This window comes from Stegostoma tigrinum, chromosome 12 (assembly GCF_030684315.1).
Source record: "Stegostoma tigrinum isolate sSteTig4 chromosome 12, sSteTig4.hap1, whole genome shotgun sequence".
Classification (NCBI taxonomy): Eukaryota; Metazoa; Chordata; class Chondrichthyes; order Orectolobiformes; family Stegostomatidae; genus Stegostoma; species Stegostoma tigrinum.
The window spans coordinates 58851796-58871084 of NC_081365.1; the positions used below are offsets into that span (position 1 = coordinate 58851796).

At 40.8% G+C, this 19289-nt stretch overlaps 1 protein-coding gene across 1 annotated transcript in view; it reads right to left on the bottom strand.

Annotated features, from left to right (window-relative positions):
• Positions 1–13660: 13660 nt before the first annotated feature.
• The window catches only part of tmem47 (transmembrane protein 47), a 46109-nt gene continuing 40480 nt past the window's right edge, over positions 13661–19289 (bottom strand). The window contains exon 3 of the mRNA XM_048541262.2: positions 13661–14981. Coding sequence (XP_048397219.1) covers positions 14803–14981 — 179 coding nt within the window. The 3' untranslated portion in view covers positions 13661–14802. The remainder of the gene's footprint in view (positions 14982–19289) is intronic.

A 19289-nucleotide genomic window follows, 5' to 3' on the forward strand; every position in this document is an offset into this window, starting at 1 on the left:
CCTCTATATCAGTGAGACCGAGTGCAGGCTCAGTGACTGATTCATTGAGCATCTGCACTCAGTACGCTATAATCAAGAACACCTTCCTGTTGCCAACCAATTTAACTCCACCTCCCACTCCCTGGTTGACATATCCATCCTGAACCTCCTCCAGTGTCACAATGACGCAATAAGCAAACTGAAGGAGCAGCACCTGATATTTCATCTTGGGAGCCTCCAGCACAATGGCCTCAACATATAATTCACGCTGTCCCCAAGTCCAGCCTTATCCCATGTCCAACCCTCTCATCTCTGCCTTCTTAACCTGACAATTCCTGTCCATCTTCTCTCCCAGCTATCTTATCACCCTTCCCACTGACCAACCCCCTCCACCCCACCTACATCCACCTATCGCCATCCCACCTCTCTTCTCCCAGCACTACCCCTCCTCCCTCTATTTATTTCCCAACTCCCTTCCCTCTCCTCAGTCCTGATGAAGAGTGTAAATCTGAAACATTGACTTTCCTGCTCCTCTGATGCTGCCTGACTTGCCATGTTCCTCCAGCTCCACACTGTATTGATTCTGACGCTGGCATTTGCAGCTCTTGCCATCTTTAACTATTGTTTACTCCTTTTCTTCCTGCCCAACACTTGTCTTCAGCATATGTACCATCTTTTCCTCGCTACAATCAGTTCTGAAGAAGAGTCACTGACTCAACAAATTGATTCTGCTTTCTCTCCACAGATGCTACCAGACCTGCTGATTTTCTGCAGCAATTTCTGCTCTTGTTTCAGATATACAGCACCCACAGATTTATTCGTTTTTGTTTTGGTTTTGTCTTTAATTCACTGACATATATTTGACAAGTATGGCCACCTTGAAGAACTTCTGTTCCTTTGTCAGACAAGATTTCCCTTTGAATCTTTCTTCATGTTCACTGTCACTTTTCATTGTCACACCTGGTATTTGAAAAGGTATTTGCCAAAACTCGCTTCCACAGCCACACCACATTCTTTAGTGACTGCCTCCAGTTCAGGCACATCCATCATTGTCCAACTCAAGATTCATCCTTCGTGTTTTGAATCCACTCAGGATAACAGGTATCCATGCTCCTCAGATAGCTGCTTTTGCTGCATGCTGAGAACCACACTCAGTGCCAAATGTCAACATATGCACACTCTCAACCTCTCATGCTATCTCCGAACTGTTCCGTAACCCAGTTCCACTTCATTCTTCGGCTTACTCTCTTTTCTCAGAAGAATTTTTTTCTTTCCCTTCTTCCTCACTATGCAAGGCCCCAGATACATCTTCCAGGTGAAGCAGCAATTTACCTGTGCTTCACTCAATCTGGTCTACTGTATTCACTGCTCACAGTGCGGCCTCCTCCAAACTGGGGAAATGAAGCATAGTCTGGGCAACCACTTTACAGAATACCTACATTCTGTCTGCAAAAAAAAAACTCAGTGCAAGCTTAAAGAACAGCATCTCATTTCTGTTTGGGAACACTGCAACATTCAGGACCTAATTTCAAGTTCTATTGTCTGAGGGCCAGAGCACCTTCTTCCAATATCACAACCCGTGCCCTCGCCCTTGTCATCATATTCAGCAGCTCAGATCAAAAAGTCAAAAGATGAAAATCTCTCTATGTTAGCTTAGGAAGGTTTAGAACCGGTTGTCAGTACAGAACTGGTTGCCAGTACAGAATAGTTTCCAAATAAGTACCACAAACCTTCAACTTCCATGATCTGATATCGATATCTGGCAACTTCATGAACTAATACAGTTTTGTTTTAAAAACTGAAACACCATGTGGAAACAGGTACAGCTAACAGCTAAGATAACAAGGTGTCGAGCTGAATGAACACAGCAGGCCAAGCAGCATCAGAGGAGCAGGAAGGCTGACATTTTGGGCTGAGACCCTTCTTCAGAAATTCAGCTAGCCCAGCTTAATTACAGCTAACAACTGATCACAGGTTGAACCAACTTATGAAACCATCAATCAACAAGAACCATTTTGAGTCAAAATTAACATTTATCAAAACTTAGAACATGGCTGAGATTGGATTTAAATGTTAATGTATAAATTTTGTGCATTAGAAATAAGGGAGACTCACCACCAAATTACCAAACTTGCACAACAATGAAGTTAGACACAGGAATAGAAAAATAAACTGCATTCAAGTCGCTGCTTTTGGCGGAGCAGCAGAGAAAGAAAAATTACTTTGTTACCATAGAACTTAAAGACTCTCTATTTTCTTCCAATCTTTGGAATAACATTCAGAGATAATGCAAATTGGAAAGTACATTCACTCACTGAGAACACAAAATTATCTAGTGATTTCACAATTACTAAAGATACAAGATGTCAATAACATAACTGCAACTACAGGTCAAAACCTAACATCTGAAGGAGTCTGAGGACTTTTGCACTGCATGTTCTTTACTTTCATTTATGTACATGTGACTTTTTCCTTGGGTATTTTTAATGTCACATTTTATAATTTTTCTGAGTGCTAGCAAGAAAAAAAATTCACTTTTTTCACTCAAGAGAAGTTTATCATTGGTTCCCTAGTTTTGAATGAGGATTTTCGTATTCACACATGTGATCAGTGTTGTCATTTGCTTGGCCAACACATGTTGACCATCCTTAATCACCCTTGAGGCTTTGGTGGTGAGCTGCCTCCTGAATTGGTGTATTCAATGTGGTTGCTTGGCAGATATGTCCGTTAAGTAGCAAGTCGTTCTGGGAATAGCATTTGGTTAGATGGGGATGGAATGCGAAGGACTCCATAGGTCTGGGGTAGATTGTGAATGAGGCAAGTTTCCTAAGATATAGTGAGAAATGTCACTGGGACTCATGGCAAGAAACCTTTAAAACAAAACTGAATGTAACTTGTACTAACTGAAAACAGCATACGATTCAGCCCAACGTCTCTGATGCTCTTAAATGACAGAATTTAAAAATAGGGGAGCCTCACAGCCTCCTCGCCTGGTTGTAACACAGTGGAGGTCTTTCTTGAGATTATGTTCCAGAATTGCTTGTGCAGTTATATTCTGAATAATACAATTCAAAAGAATTATTTATGATTACTTTTAATCTTTAAAATGATATGTCATACTTTTGCATTTAAATTTTTAAACAAAAAATGACTCTGAGCTCTACTTACTGCTTTGCTTTGCAATCTTATTTTTCCGGTTTATAAAAATGTTGTACCTGTATGGCATTCCACAAGTTAAATGCACAAGGAAGGATGCAATTTGATTAAAATTCTATCAACATTCTGAAATAATTAGCAGTAATTAATAGTCAAGGAATTCAGAGACAACATTGCAAAAACTGGAACATTGCATTAAAAAGACGCATATTTTCTCTGTTGGATGATGAAGAGGCTAATTTGTTCGCAAAACGGGACAAATAAATCTTGTAATTAGATCACTGTGTAGTTACATTATAGTTACATTTATCTGATAAACATGTCATGGTATGCTCTGTGATCTTACTAACTCTCTAAAGAGTCTCTTTACCTTGTGTTTGTATATACTGCCCTAAATAATCAGTCAATCTAATAATTTCAAACTCAACATGCCAAGTACAAAATGCTGGCTTGGTATAATCATAACAGAATTGTAAAAATGCTCCTGTGCATTAATAAAGCTAATTTGCTGTTGATTGCTACCTGGGTCTATGCATTTAATTGCACTAATTTTAAGATATTAATCATATTGTGAGATTAAAAAGCACAGTTACAGTTGCTGTTAGTTTCATTAATAAAATTATTAATTGATTTTTGAGTTATTGAAATTTTTTCTGATATTTACCAATAGATAGTGTTTGAGTCAAAATGTTTTCAATTATAGTCTTGTTTGAACTACAGTAGAATTCTATTAAAAAGCAAATGTTGGGCTCTTACAAGTGAAACCACATTATAGGTGAGCAATGCTAATAAGAATATTCCTACTTTCTTCTGTTTTCAACAAATGAAATGAAGGCTTACATAAAGATTTAACTCTTTTGGGAGCCATGAAAACACCACACTATAAACAAATTTGTGAAACAATGAACCCAACCGAAACAGGCTTTCATAGTACAAGTTATTACCTAATTATCCCATTTAACTGACCTGTAATGAGTTTCTATTCCTCCTTTCACATCAATACGTCTGGTATCTCTTAAGAATCTGTCCTGATTCCTTTCTTATTTCTCCATATCATCTCCCAGTGACATAATCTGAAAGCACAACTTGTGCGCTTTCCACTTTGTCTGCTGGCAACACTCAGCTTTACCTCAACACCATCGCTCACAACATCTTCACTTTTTCTAAATGATGAGAATGATCATCAAACATCCGGTACAGGATGAGATGAAATTTCCTCCAATTAAATATCAGAAGACTGGAATTATTTAGCTGTATATTATTCCAGCAAAGTAATGCTCCCTTCACCAGTTCGAGAACTTGGCAGGAACATTGAGTTGCTTCCGAGAGGGAGAGCCGATCCAGCTAAGTGTCTGTCAATTACTTAAACAGATAATATCTGGGGTCTCCAACAATTATGGCCACTCTGAGATGGAAATCCCATGCCCCAGAGTTGGTAGACTAACAGGGAGCAACAGCTCTCCATTTTAGGAAGTAAAATTGGAGCCTCCGCTGGTAATGAGCAACATTGGATCCAAGATGTTGGTGACTGGGGATCACAGGGAGGCATTTGTTCATGGGTAACAGCGAAGGAGGAAAGGGCAGATGGGCATTCAATGGCTCTTTCCAGCTGCTGATCTCTCGATCAGATGGAGAGTGCTTGTTCAAAAGGGACAAACTCGAAAAGGCTCAAGCAAACCTGAAACAGGTTCCTGAGATAATAGGAACTGCAGATGCTGGAGAATCCAAGATAACAATATGTAGAGCTAGATGAACACAACAGGCCGAGCAGCATCTTCTGCCTTTTGGAGGAACAGGATAGCTATTCCATTTTGGTTCAATCACAAATTTTTGTCTACTCACTCACCGGATAGAAGTATCTCTGACTGGCCAGCATTTTTTGCCAATGTCTAATTGCCCTTGAGAAGGTGAGTTACCTTCTAGAACTGCTGCAGTCCATGTGCTGCAGATCATCCTACTATGCCGTTAGGAATGGAATTCCAGGATTTTGACCTGATTACACAATAGGCACGGTGATAATATTTCCAAGTTAAGATGTTGAGTGGTTTGGAAAGAAACTTGCAAGTGGTGGTGTTCCCATGTATCTACTGCCCTCGACTCTCTAGATGGAAATAGTCGTGGGTATGGAAAGTGCTGACTAAAGGATCTTTGGTGAATCTCTGCATCAGGACTAAATCCACTGGTTTCAGTTATAATGGACTTTAGTTGGAATCTTTATTGATCCTAATTCTTGCCCAGTGATTGGGATTCCTATTTGGGCTCGTTCCATTCCCAGCTTAATGAGGGTTAATTGACATGATGCTAGCACTACCTCCTGGTTGTTCCAGGACCACCATTCCTCCCACCAGCACCATGTCTGCTGGGGTCCATTAAACCCAGTCCATACCTTTGTTTTTCATCAAAAATTACATTTATTTGTCACCAGCTCCACTGGTCTCTATGCAACACTCTGGGAGTAAATCAAATTGTTTCGCACCCTTGTATCACATTTGATTCACATTTCTGTGCATCACTAACTGTTAGAATTTCCATCTCCTTAACATCAATTACTTTGCTCCCACTTTCGATCATCTGTGGTTGAGACTCTCATCCGTACTTTGGTTACGTTTTGATTTAAAACTCCAAAGCAGTCCCGGTTTGTCTTCCACATTCTATCCTCTGTGAAATTGAGACCAGCCAAAACCAAAATTCCCTGCAATGTCTTTCTTTTTCTCTGTAATCTCCTGCAGCCTTGCAATCCTCCAAGGCATTTGTATCCTTCCATTTGTGGTCTCTTACGCAACACCAATTTTAGTTGTTCCAGCATTGGTGAATGTGCCTTCAGCTGTGTGTGTCCTGAGTTCTAGAATTCATAAGCCTTTACACCTCCTCCTTTACTGAGCTTCTCTTTGTATAAGATTCTGGTCACCTGTTCCATGCCACCTGACCTGATCAGCTGTTAAATTTTGTTTAGTGATGCTCCTGCCATGTTTAAATCGGCAAGCAATCTCTACAATTAGAATTTGTTACGAGTCATTTATCCATACAGATATCTCTGGAGGGGGAATGTAGTTAGGTTAAAGGCTGACATCTGAATAAATGTTCATAAGTTGAACATTTGAAGCATTTAAGAAGGCAGATTAAGCGTGTGTTGTAATGTCTGCTGTGTAGAAAAATCGCTAGCTCTCCACCCAGGTTGCACATAAACTTGGAAAATCAACACAGAACAAAAGATATTAATGGCCAAGAGAAGCCACAGAGGAAAGCTGTCAAATGAATACTTAGAATCAGAGTTTTTGGGCATAAAGAGGAAGTCCAAGAATTGGGACAAATTATGCAAGAAAAATGGAGACTTGAAGAGGGCATGATTAAAATATTTAAAACGTTGGAAGAACTGGATCTGATCGAGCTGGATAAGTTATTTGAGAGTTTGCATGACTGATGAACACACTTTGAGCCAATTTACAGAAACATGCCGCTGTGGTTGTATTTATTCTTTTAGCAGAGAGCTTTCTGAGTTCCAGAGTGAAGACACCATTTCTAACTATGGAAGGTATGCTGTGGTTTCAACATCCTCACCACACCCTCCCATATGACTTAGTGAACTTACATTAGACAGGAGCAAAAGCTGAACAGGTTGTACCTTCATGGTTTCAGTCATATCCATGCTTCTGTCAGTTTATACTTGTTACAAAACCAATGACTTCAGCACTGGCTCAGCCATGTTCACTGGATTAATGAAGGCCACACACATCTTCTCTGTGGTGGAGGGACTGCTAGGTCATGAACTGCTAGCCTCCAAAAGAGAAAACAGGAAGGCAAAGAGTGAATGTGAGATAGAATTGTCAGATAGGGCTAAGTATAATCCAAAGAGATTCTACAAATACTTTGAGAACAAGGGGGTAACCAGAGAGAGGGAAGGGCCTCTTAAAGATCAAGAAGATCATCTTTGTGTTGAACCCTAGGAGATGGGAGAAATATTAAATGAATATTTCACTTCAGTTTTTACTGTGGAGAAAGAAATGGAGTCTAGAAAATGCAGAGAAATAAACTTCAATGCTTTACAACCAGCTCACATTACAGAAGAGGAAATTCAGAAGACTTCGAGAATATAAAGGTGGATAAATCTCTGGTTTAATGATTTAATGTATCCCAGAACATTGTGGGAAGTAAGGGAGGAAATTGTGAGATCCTTTGCAGAATTTTGCATCATCTACAATTATGGGTGAGGTGCCCGATGGCTGGAGGGTGGCTAATATTGTACTTTTGTTTAGGAAAACTTATAAGGAGAAATTGGCAACTGTAGGTCTGTGGATCTGACTTCAGTTGTGAGTAAAATGTTCGAGGTGATTTTTAAGGTAGGATTTACGGAAATTTAGATGGGCAAAAATTGTCAGCATGGCTTTGTGTGAGGAAAATCATGTCTCATAAACTTGATTGAGTTTTTTGAGGAAGGTACCAAATAGATTGATGATGGCAGGGCAGTTGACATGGTTTATTTGGATCTTAGTGAAGCCATTGACAAAGTTCTGCACAGTAGCCTAATTGGTCATATGGGATTCAGGGTGAGCTTGCCAACTGGATACAGGATTGGCTTAACGGCAGGAGCCAGAGAGTAATTGTGGAGGGTTGGTTTTCGGACTGGAAGCCTACAACCAGCAGTTTTCCACAGGGTTCAGTTCTGGGACCTCTTTTGTTTCTCATTTGTATAAATGATTTGGATGAGAATATAGGAGGCATGTTTGGTGAGTTTGCAGATGACACCAAATTTGATGGCATACTAGACAGTTGAGAAGGTTTTCTAAGATTACAGATGGATCTTGATCAAATGGGTCAATGGAATGAAAAATGGCAGATGGAATTCAATCTGGATAAATGTGAGGCATTGCATTTTGGTACATCAAACAAGTGTAGGGCTTGTACAATTAATAATAGGGTCTTGGATAGTGTTATAGAGGGACCAGGGATGTGGTGGTGGGGGAGTGGAGGGTAGTTATAAAGAGAACAGAGGGACCTAGGGCAAGTGCAAACTCTTTCAAGTTTGCATCACATATAGGCAGGATGGTTAAAAAGGTGATTGGCATGCTTGCCTTCATTGCTCAGTCCTGAGAGTATAGGAGTTGGGAAGTTATTTTGAAGTTATACGGGACATTAGAAAGGCCTCTTCTGGGATATTGTGTCTAGTTCTGGTTGCCCAGTTATAGGAAGAATATTATCAAGGTGGAGAGGGTTCAGAAGAGATTTAGCAGGATATTGCTGGGTATAGAAGGTTTGAGTTATAAAGAAAGGCTTGATAGGCTGGGACATTTTTCACCTGAGCATTGGAGGTTGAGAGTTGACCTGAAAGAAGTTTATAAAATAAGAGAGGTATGAGATAGAGTTAATGGTAGTTGTCTTTTCCATAGGATGGGGGATTTCAAGACAAGGAGGCACATTCTAAGGTGAGAGGAGAGAGATTTAGAAAAGAATTAAGAGGCAATTTTTTTACACAGAGGGTGGTTTGCATATGGAATGAACTTCCTGGGGAAGTGATGGATGCAGGTACAGTTATAATGTTTACAAGACATTTGGATAAGTACATGAAAAGGAAAGGTTTAGAGCGATATGAGCAGGAGCAGGCAGGTGGGACTATTTCAGTACAGAATTATTTTTGGCATTAGACTGAAGTGTCTGTTTCTGTGATGTAATTTGAAACCATTGACAAAAGTTCTGCATGATAGCCTAATTGGTGCAAGGACAGCTTAAATAAAGATATAAAAATGGCCAAGATTGACATGGTTAATTGGAGCATAGTCGCTGGTGGCTGGACATATGGGGACTGACTGTTTAGAGGAGCAATGGAAGATGTGAGGTAAAATGCGAAGCTCAGTTGGCTAAGATGCAGGCCCTAAGATGATAGTGACCAGTGATTGCTGCTATCCTTCAGCCCTGAGAATTCATCTGCAGCCAGTCTATCTGCCATGACAGAGTCGAACAGGGGGCCTTCAGGTGATGTTTAAATTGGGCTGACCACCAAGGTACCGGTGTAATAATGATTAAAAGGCCACAAGAATTTTTGAATCTTCAAAGGGCTAGAGAGGAGTGTTCCAACAATTTAAGCTGGAACCCAAATTTGTTTTCCCTCTCTTATTAGACTATGTGAGGGAAGTTTTGACAGATTGTGATGAGGTTGACTTAATAGGACTGGTCGCATTTTCTCATGCTTCTTTTCCCATGTCCATCGGTATCATAAGAATTACTATGATAATAGTTTTCAGATGAGGGAATAGAAAGCTAAATATCCAAACACATGCTGATGAAAATTTGGGCTTTATGTAATCAGCGTAAATGGAGGCATTAAATTCCAATAAGTAATAGCCCAGGTCTTCCAGTTTTAGAATTGCTCGAAGCCAGGTGTATGATCCAAAATTGAAACCCAAGGAATTCATAATGTACTAACCTCCATGCGAAGGTGATGACCTGACGGTATTATCACTGGACTGCTAATCCAGAGGCCTAGGTAATGTTCTGGAGACCTGCCATGGCTGATGGTGGATTTGGAAATCATCAAAATCTGGAATTAAGTGTCAGAATTGAGTTGATTGTTGGAAAAACCAGTCTGGTTCACTCAGAAATAGCAAGAACTGATGATTCTGGAGTCAGAGACAACACAGTGAGGAGTTAGAGGAACACAGCCAGCCAGGCAGCATCAGAGGAGCTAGAAAGTTGACACTTTGGGTCAGGACACTTCTTCAGAAATGGGGAGGGCGAAGAGAATTGAGAAATAAATAGAGAGAGGAGGTGTGGGGCTGGGGAAGGTAGGTCGGATGGTGATAAGTGAACGCCAGTAGGGAATGGTGAGGATTGGTCAGTGGGATGGGTGGGGCAGATAGGTGGGAGAGAAGTTGGACAGGTTGTGTCAGTTCAAGGAGGCAAGGATGAGAGGGAGGGTTGAGCATGGGATGGGGCCAAGGGTGGGGAGATTTTAAAATTGGTGGATTCTACGTTTAGGCCATTGGGCTGCCGGCTCCCGAGACAGAATATGAGGCGTTGCTCCTCCAGTTTGCGGGTGGTGTCATTGTGACACTGGAGGAAGCCCAGGATGGACATGTCACCCAGGGAGTGGGAGGGGTAGTTAAAATGGTTGGCGACTTGAATATGTTGTCATTTGTCATGTACAGAGCAGAGGTGTTCTAAAAATGGTCTCCGAGTTAATGCTTGGTCTCACTGATGTAGAGGAGGTCAAATCGGGAGCAGTGGATACAGTCGACCAAGTTGATGGATGTGCAGGTGAACCCCTGTCTGATGTGACAGGTTTGCTTTGTGCCTTGAATGGAAGTGAGGGAGGAGGTGTAGGGGCAGGTGTAGCCCTTCCTGTTGTTGCAGGGGAAGGTGCCGGGTGTGATAGGGTTAGTGGAGAGTGTGGGGTGGACAAAGGAGTCACGGAGAGAGCGGTCTCTCTGAAAGGCAGATAGGGGTGGGGAGGGAAACATCATTGTGGTCGTGAGATCGGATTGCAGGTGGCAGAAGTGATGGAGAATGATACACTGGATACAGAGGTTGGTGAAATGTGAGGACCAGGTTGACTCTGTCCTTATTTGTGTTGTGGGAAGGGTTTTGAGGGCAGAAGTGCAGGAAATGCAAAAGATGTGGTTGAGTGCATTTTTGATCACCAGAGGGGGGATGTTGTGGTTGTTGAAACAGGAGGACTTCTGGGATGTCTGGGAGTGGAATGCTCTGTCTTGGGAGCAGACGCGGCAGAGGTGGAGGAATTGGGAGTAGGGGGTCGCATTCTTGCAGGAAGATGGGTAAGAGGAGGTTTAGTCCAGGTTGCTGTGGGAGTCAGTGGGCTTGAAATAGATGCCACTGTCGAGATGGTCACCAGAGATGGAGACAGAGAGGTCCAGAATGAAGAGGGAGGTATTGGAGATGGTCCAGATGAATTTGAGGTTGGAGTGAAAGGTGTTAGTAAAGTTGATGAAATATTCAAGCTCCTTATGGGAGCACGAGACAGTGCCAATACAGTCATCAATGTAGTGGAGGAAGAGGTGAGGGATAGCACCAGTGTAACTGCAGAAAAAGGTCTGTTCCACATAACCTGCAAGAGGCAGGCATAGCTTGGGCCCATGCAGATACACATGGCTAACCCCTTGGTTTGTAGTAAGTGGGAGGAGTTAATGGAGAAGTTTTTCAGGGTACGGACAAGTTCCGTTAAGCAGATGAGGGGTCAGCAGAGGGGGACTGGTTGGGCCTGTGGGAGAGGAAGAAGCAGAGGGCTTTTAGGTCATACGTGTAGGAGATACAAGTGTACAGGGATTGGATGTCCATAGTGAAGATGAGGTGTTCGGGGGCCAGGGAATTGGAAGTCTTGGAGGAGGTGGAGGGCACAAATCGTGTCCCGCATGTAGGTGGGGAGTTCCTGGACTGGGGTGGGGTGGAGAAAACAGTGCATAGGTAAGTGAAGATGAGTTCAGTGGGACAAGAGGAGGTAGAGACAGGTTTGTGGATTTTGTGGAGGAGATAGAAATGGATGCTGGAGGGTTGGGGAGCGATGAGGTTGGAGGTTGTGGGTGGGATGTCACTTGAGGTGATATTTGTTCTGAATGGTTTGAGAGATGATGGTTTGGTGGTCATGAGTGGGGTCATAATCGAGGGGACGATAGGGGGAAGACTCAGAGAGTTGGCACCGAGCCTCAGCGATGGAAAGGTCAGTGTGCCATACCTCTACTGTGCCCCCCACCTTGATCTGCAGGTTTGATGGTGAGGTTAGAGTTGGAGCGGAGGGAGCGCAGGGCTGCACATTCTGTAGGGGAGAAGTTGGAGTGAGTGAGAGGGATGGAGAGATTGAAGTGCTCGATGTTGCGACAGCAGTTGGAGACGAAGAGGTTGAGGGAGGGTAAGCGGCCACAGGGTGGTGTCCAGAGGGATGGTATTTGCTGGAGACGGGAGAAGGGGTTGGCAAAGGGTGAGTTAGACACGCAATTAAAGAAATAGGTTCAGAGGTTGCAGGAAAAGAGTTCAAGATCCAAACATGAACAGAATCCATGGATGTGTGGACGCAGGGAAATGAAGGTGAGTCCTTTGCTGAGGACTGATCATTCGTCCTCAGAGAGGGGTGGTCTGAAGGGGGTGGTGAAGACCCAGCAACGTTTGGGGCTGGGGCTGGGTGTACAGCTAGAGCTGGGAGCAGGAGTGGAGACTGTCTCAGGAGCGGAAGTGACCATATCGGCGGTAGCAGTCATCTGGTCAGCAGCAGCAGGAAGTGATGTAAACAGTGTCGGCGGAAGTGACAACGTCGGTGGTGGCAGCAGGAGAGGCTGAGTTAACCGCATGGTCAATGTGCCGTGCTAACTGTCATCCTTACCTGGTTTAACATGTATGTGACTCCAGACCCACAATGTGGTTGACTCCTTGGGATGGGCAATAAATGTTCAATCAATGATGCTTTCATCCCATGTATGAATTTTTAAAAAATTGCCCAGGAAATTTGAACTTCTGATGAACAAATTCCCCTGTAGCCTGAGATCTTTGGAAATGTTGGAGACTTTCAGTATGGACAGTTTCAGTATGGACAGTAACTATCTCAAACACTTGTCTCAATATCGAGTCCCTGACTAGACTGTTAGCTCCCTAGCATCCCCAGATTCCCGACAACCCCCAACCTGAAATGGCTACTCTCCTAACCTCCAACTCCATAAACACCCCCCCAACAGAACTTGACTCATCTCCACAGCTCAACGACACCCCTTCAAATAGTCCTGACTAGTCTCACAACTCAATTAGTACCTGACTCAATCTGACTAGAAACTCGCCTGAAAGCTCATCTCAAACACAGTTAACCATTTACCACTTCATGCCCTGGCCCACCTGTTGACTCGACACAGCCACCACCCATCTACCTGCCAAGCAGCCCACCTACCCTCATCCACCCTACTTTCTTACCTTATGCCCCTTCTCATCCTGCCTATTCATCCTCTCGCTTGCTCTCTCACATTATCTTTGGATCAGTTGTTCAGTTTTAAATCTGAAATTGTTTGATGAGAAAACAAACAAAGGTTTAACAGGAAATGAGGCAAAAGTGGGTAAATACAACAAGAGCACAGATCAGGCATTGATTTGAATGGTTGAACAATCTCGTTGGGCCTCGTGTTCCTGTCAGACTAATTTGGTGAAATTGCTTTGCAAGTTATCACTCTTGCTGCAAACAAATTGCAGTGCTAGTATTTTACCAGTTGGTGATTGCAATAAACCATGAGGCAAGTTTCCAGCCAGTGATATGAGCATAATTATGTTCCATTATAAAAAGTACGGCAGCATCCACAGTTGGTACAGCTAGGAGCGCATTTATCGGTTATTTCATGTGTCCTGTTTGTTGAAGTTAGTATATTTGCCAAGGGAATGTTTGTTGCTGAGAGCATCAATTTTGCTACACACAACTTAAGGAAATATTGATGAGAGTTTAAACATGCAGCATATTCTGTTATTGTACACATAAGAATAGTTTTAAAATAAATCATAGAACCAAACCTGTACAATATCATATGTAATTATCATTAGAAAATAATAAAATGATCAATTAAGTAAGTAGGTCTTTTATTCTGCACAGTTTTATTGATTCATTGTATAGATGCCATATTTTACAGCCAAAACAAAAAATCTTTGCTTTCCCAAAATAGTCTTTTTATCATAAGTAAACATATTTATGGATCTTTATTTATTCTTAAAAGGAAAGATACAGAGAAAGAAAGAAGCAACACATAGCTGGAAATATATTTATCTTGGACGTAAGTCAAAATAAGTATTTTTAGGCACAGTTTAAGGAACACTATACAAGATTCAGGAAATTGTGTGCAGAGGTCCATATAAAAATACAGTAGTTGCTCAAATAAATTAGAATGCTAGAATAGTATACAAGCTCTTTTCTGACATTCCACCTCACCAAAATGCTCATCCGGGTTTCTGAATCAAGAGGCTTCCAGGTACACAGACATTTGATGTTTTTTAATCTTTAAAGTCATTTCATAAAATTTATTTTTAGGCATAATAAAATGATAGAGAAAATGCTGCAATTTTAGTTTGACAAGACAAATGGAACTTCAACACTGCAGTTAGACTGTTGTTCCAAACACATTGTAATAATTATAAACAAGAGTAATAGAGGTTTACTTTGCATTAGGACACGAGAAGTTTACAGAAGATGTTGCTGAATAATGGTAAATGGATACAAGCATGCACTTTTTCTTAAGTTACCACAGAGCAATCAGCAGATGTTACATTATCTGAACGAAATCCAAAAAAGAAGCATAAGTTCCCAACCTCAATATGGGGAACACAAAACTATCATACTGAGGGCAAGTTCTTTTTCTGCAGACAGATCGAAATTAACATCTTGCAGCTGTGGTTTTTATTTAGTAATCTTCACTCTTAGCCAAGCTCTTCTGTGATTCTTCTTAGATAATGACACATTACCAAAAGTCTGCATTCCAGCTCTCCATATGTAAAACTGCCAATGTACAAACATTACAGCTATAACTTTTTCCAGAACTTTTTTAAAGCCTGGTGCAGGAGTTAAAGCGATTATCTTCATTGTAGTCAAAGTGGATAATGCATTGATAGAGTAGGTTAAATGCCACACTTCAACTGAAAGAACAGCAAGTAAGCATAAGTGGTGAGCTCTACTTTAAGTATGTCAGTGGAATCAGTTCTACTCTAGTAATAATCATCATAGTTCTTCGGGTTTAAGCAGTAAAGCACAGCTCCCCCAAATGAGAAGATGGTAGCTCCCCAGGCAATGCCGTATCCCCAGTTGAATTCATGATATGTTCGCATGGTAGCGGTTTCCACAAATTTGATTGGGTACAAAATGAGTCCGCATACCTGCAGAACAACTATACAAAAATACATGTGGTTAATGCAACAGCCACCTGTCTTTTCGCTACAAATAAGAAAAATGGAATATTTTGGTATTGCAGACCCTATGGTCTCTACTTTGTGTTCAACCACATACATTTTATTTATAACATTCAGCAACAAAATAGAGAAATGTTTCAGTGTTGTTATTTCAGTACTCTACGGTGCATAACACAATGTGAAAAGTTGCAGTCCTTTCACTCAAAGGCTAAAAATTAATCTTAGAATTTGTAATATCATTATCATTACAGTAATTTGTCAAAAAATGTTCAAGGCTTTATTTCAGGTGCCACCTGGTCTTTGTCCCACTTGTATATATTCTATTAAATATGACAGTTGGGTTGAGATCACTAAATACATTAACTACACACCAATTTCCATAGTTATTATTACCCATTTGTTTCTAGAGAGTTGCTAAATCTAATAATAGCCTCAAGTGAGTCCAATTTCTCTGCTCTTACCCACTCATCTCAAGGTAGATATACATTTAAAATTAGAAATTTATGCATTGAACATAAAATGCACATCAAGTCATTGTTTGAGCATTTTTAGACTATTGAGATGATTTTCATAATCTGATTTATTTGTATATTATACGGGCACCATCTCAGTCCTTCATAAGAGCTGTGCACCAGATGAATGATGTAACAATCTTCATCAGGATCCATGTGTTTTTCATACATTGGTATAGACTGAAGCTCCCATTTTTCTGTTTTAAATCTGATTTTGTTCAGTCTTAAAAGTCTCTGGGGGACATCTGCATTCCTCTCATCATGGCCATTTGAACAACGTTGTTATAAGCATTCTACAATTGATGAAAATGCCTTCAATCGCTAAGGGTCTGTGCTCTGGAATTTCTTCTCACCTTCTTCCATTACGTTGCTCCTTACAATATCCCTCTCGTGTACCTAACATCTCCTGTTATAGCCTGCTATCAAATTTTATTAGGAAGCTTTCCTGAGAAACATTTTGGGAGATTTTGCTGTGTTAAAGCAGGCTTTTGTTGGAAGTGTTTAGTTAAGCTGAGATATATTGTTTCAGCATGATCATATTGAATGGTGGCACATGCTCGATGGGCTGTTTGGCCTGCTCCTGCAAATATTTTCTATGTTTCTCTATTTCTCATGATTATCGATCTAGGTTGTGAACCTGACACGATGCAAAACCCCAGCTTAGCATCTTTCTGAATCCAATCTGACTGTCAATCAGCAACCAAATGTGCAAAAACAGACAAGAGATACCAAACATGGAAACCCATGTGAAATTGGACTGCTCCTTAAATCAACAATGTCAAAGCTACTTGTGATGCCCACTGCTGCCCTATCTGAGATGGTTAAACCACAATAATTTCTTCAACTATGAACTTTTCTGTCCATATTGTTCAGTCCATGTAGTTGCATTGTAATCACATACAAATAATGTGATTAGGAATAAATTAAAATTTACTTTGTTCACGTCTGTATCTCTGCAATTTTAAAATGACACCAAGTGGGACAAATGAATCGTCTTTAAATGCCGCATCTTTAAATGTATGCTGTCATGAATACAAATGCACTTTTGATCTGAAAATCAAGCAAAGTACATATACTATACATACTGCACACATCATTTGGGAAATGTAACCATACACAAGCCAAACAGTGAAATGCAACCATGCCAAAGAAAAATCCTATCACAGTGAGATGGGATTTTGAACTTGAGGAATCAACTTTGCACTTAATTCTGTACACTGCAAGAAGACAGTTACTAATTTGAGATGATTACAGGTGCTGAGGCATCATTCATAAGATCAATAGGTCACTCCATCATCGATTGGGTACTGCACATAAGGAGACCATTCAGCCAGAACATAAAAATAAGTGACTCACTTAATCTGACTCCTTAGCCTGTGTCCAAAGCCTGCAAATTTTCTTTCTTCAGATGATTGTCCAAATGTCCTTCAAAAACAACAAGTGAATTTTCCTACACCACATGCTCAGGCAGTGCATTGCACATCCTAAACTCATGCGGTATATATTAGTTTTGTGTTTTATTTCCAATTACCTTAAATTGATACCCTTTGATTCAAGATCTTACTGTAAACAGAAGCAGGTTCTCCCTATCTACTCTTCCAGCTCCTCACAATTTTGAAGTACTCCTTCAAATTTCCTATTAACCTTCTCTTCTTCAAAGATAACAACCTCTGCATTTGATTATATCCACATAACTAATGTTTGTCATTCGTGGGCTCATTCTGATAAATCTTTTCTGAACTCTCTCTAATGTCTTCACATCCTTTATAAAGCGTATTGCCTAGCACTATGCTTATTACCCAGTGGAGATAAAACCAGTTCCTTATACTGGTTTATTATAAATTTCTTGCATTTGTGCCATGCGGTATAATGTAAGGTGTATGAATTATGCATGTTTTAATATCATTTATTTTGGATTTTAGAATTTTGACCCATTGTACATGGGTTTTCTGTAAGTTTGAAAGAGTTCAATGATTAACTTGCAGGTATTTCTGCAGCCATTGTAGTTTTGCTTTCTTTTTAAATAGTCTGATGGAGAATGTTCAGGCAGGCTAATGGGAATTTTTACAAATGAAGAAAATAACCAGTTGTGCATTTGAAGATCAAGGTTTTTTTTAAATTTCTCTGTTGATGATGGGAAACACCCATAGCTTGAGGGGATGAACAGTTTTTCTGTTTTAGATGGGGGCAGTTTTCAGAGGTCTTGGTTGAAGCTGGTCGTATAAAATAGTTGCTCCTGAGAAAAGGAGGTGGCTTAGGTTCATTATGAAAGAGGTTACTTTAGTGCAAGGAGTTTAGTTTGAATGCTCCAGACCAGAAGTGAGAAAATCCATGCTCAGTTATATGATGAATCAAGGAAGAGGCTATCTGATGCTCAAAACTGGGAAGTGAAACACAGGTAAGTCAAACCTGATCTGGAGTAGTGAAGGGAATTCTCTCCGATTTGAGTACTGCAAAACAGTGCTTTGGGATTAATGGGATTGCATTTTACCATGTGTCTCAAACTCTTTACATTTGTGTTAGGTGTAAATAGTTTGCTTAACTATTTTATCTTCATTTCTTTTGTGAAATAAACTTCGGTTTTATCTCTAAAGCCAAATCTGTAGCATTGTATATTCGTGTTTCAGTATATGATCAACTCATTAAAACAAAAGAAACTCTATTGAACCAGAGATAACACAGTGTGGAGCTGGAGGAATACAACAGGCCAGGCAGCATCACAGGAACAGGAAAGCCAACGTTTCGGATCGGGACCCTTCTTCAGAAACAGTGTGTTTCCCCAGCTGCACACTGTGATATCTCTGACTCCAGCATCTGGAGTTCATACCATCTCTATTGAAGCATACATCAGTTCAGGGTCTGATTTTTCCAGTAATCACGTCAGCTGAGACCATTATCTACTCATAAAACCCATGATCTCCTTTTCTTTATTAGCCACTTTCTCAACCTGCCTTGTTGTGTTCAAAGAATTGTGCATATATCATATGCCCAGATTCCCCAGCTCCTTCACTCCCTTCTACTTGTGCCCTTTGTTTCATATCAGCCCTCCTCATTCCCGCGACAAAATGAGTGACTTTGCAATTCTGGATCAAGTACAATTTGTCCATTGTAGTGTCATTATATGGGCCTGTCTTCATTTTGTCGAGTTTTATTATGATCTTCCTTGCAGTTCAGAGTACTTCAAAATTTTACATCATCCACAATTTTCAAAATTGCACACTTGCACCTAAGTCTAATGTATCTTTATCCTAAAGTGGTTTCATGTATTTCCATCATGAGTACTTCCCATTGTAGTTATACATCTTTTCCTTTATGACCACTGGATACCAGGGAGTTCCAAAGGACTGAAGGTAACTTTCTGCAGGTCACAAAGCTCACAATTACATACGGCCTCAGACATATTAGGTGGAACTTTCCCCTTTCAGTCTAAACGTTTTGCTAAGTAAGGCTCAAGGCATCCAGTCCTTCCAATATTTATGCAACACAGCTCGCAAGCACCTTTCTTGGGGAACACAAAGGGGAGAAGCCTCCGCCGTTACCCAGACCTCCTGGCTTTCATTTCTTATACACCATATCTTAGGCCTATCTGCATACCTCCCTGAGGGCATTGTAGGTCAACCTACAGTTAGTGGTCTGCAGTAGTTGAAGAAGGTGGCTCAGCACCACCTTGTCAAGGGCAGCTAGGGACAGGCAATACAGATAGTTCTGCTAATTTCTATATTTGGTTGTAGCAAATTGGCTGGAACACAGTTGATGAATAGTGGACACCATATG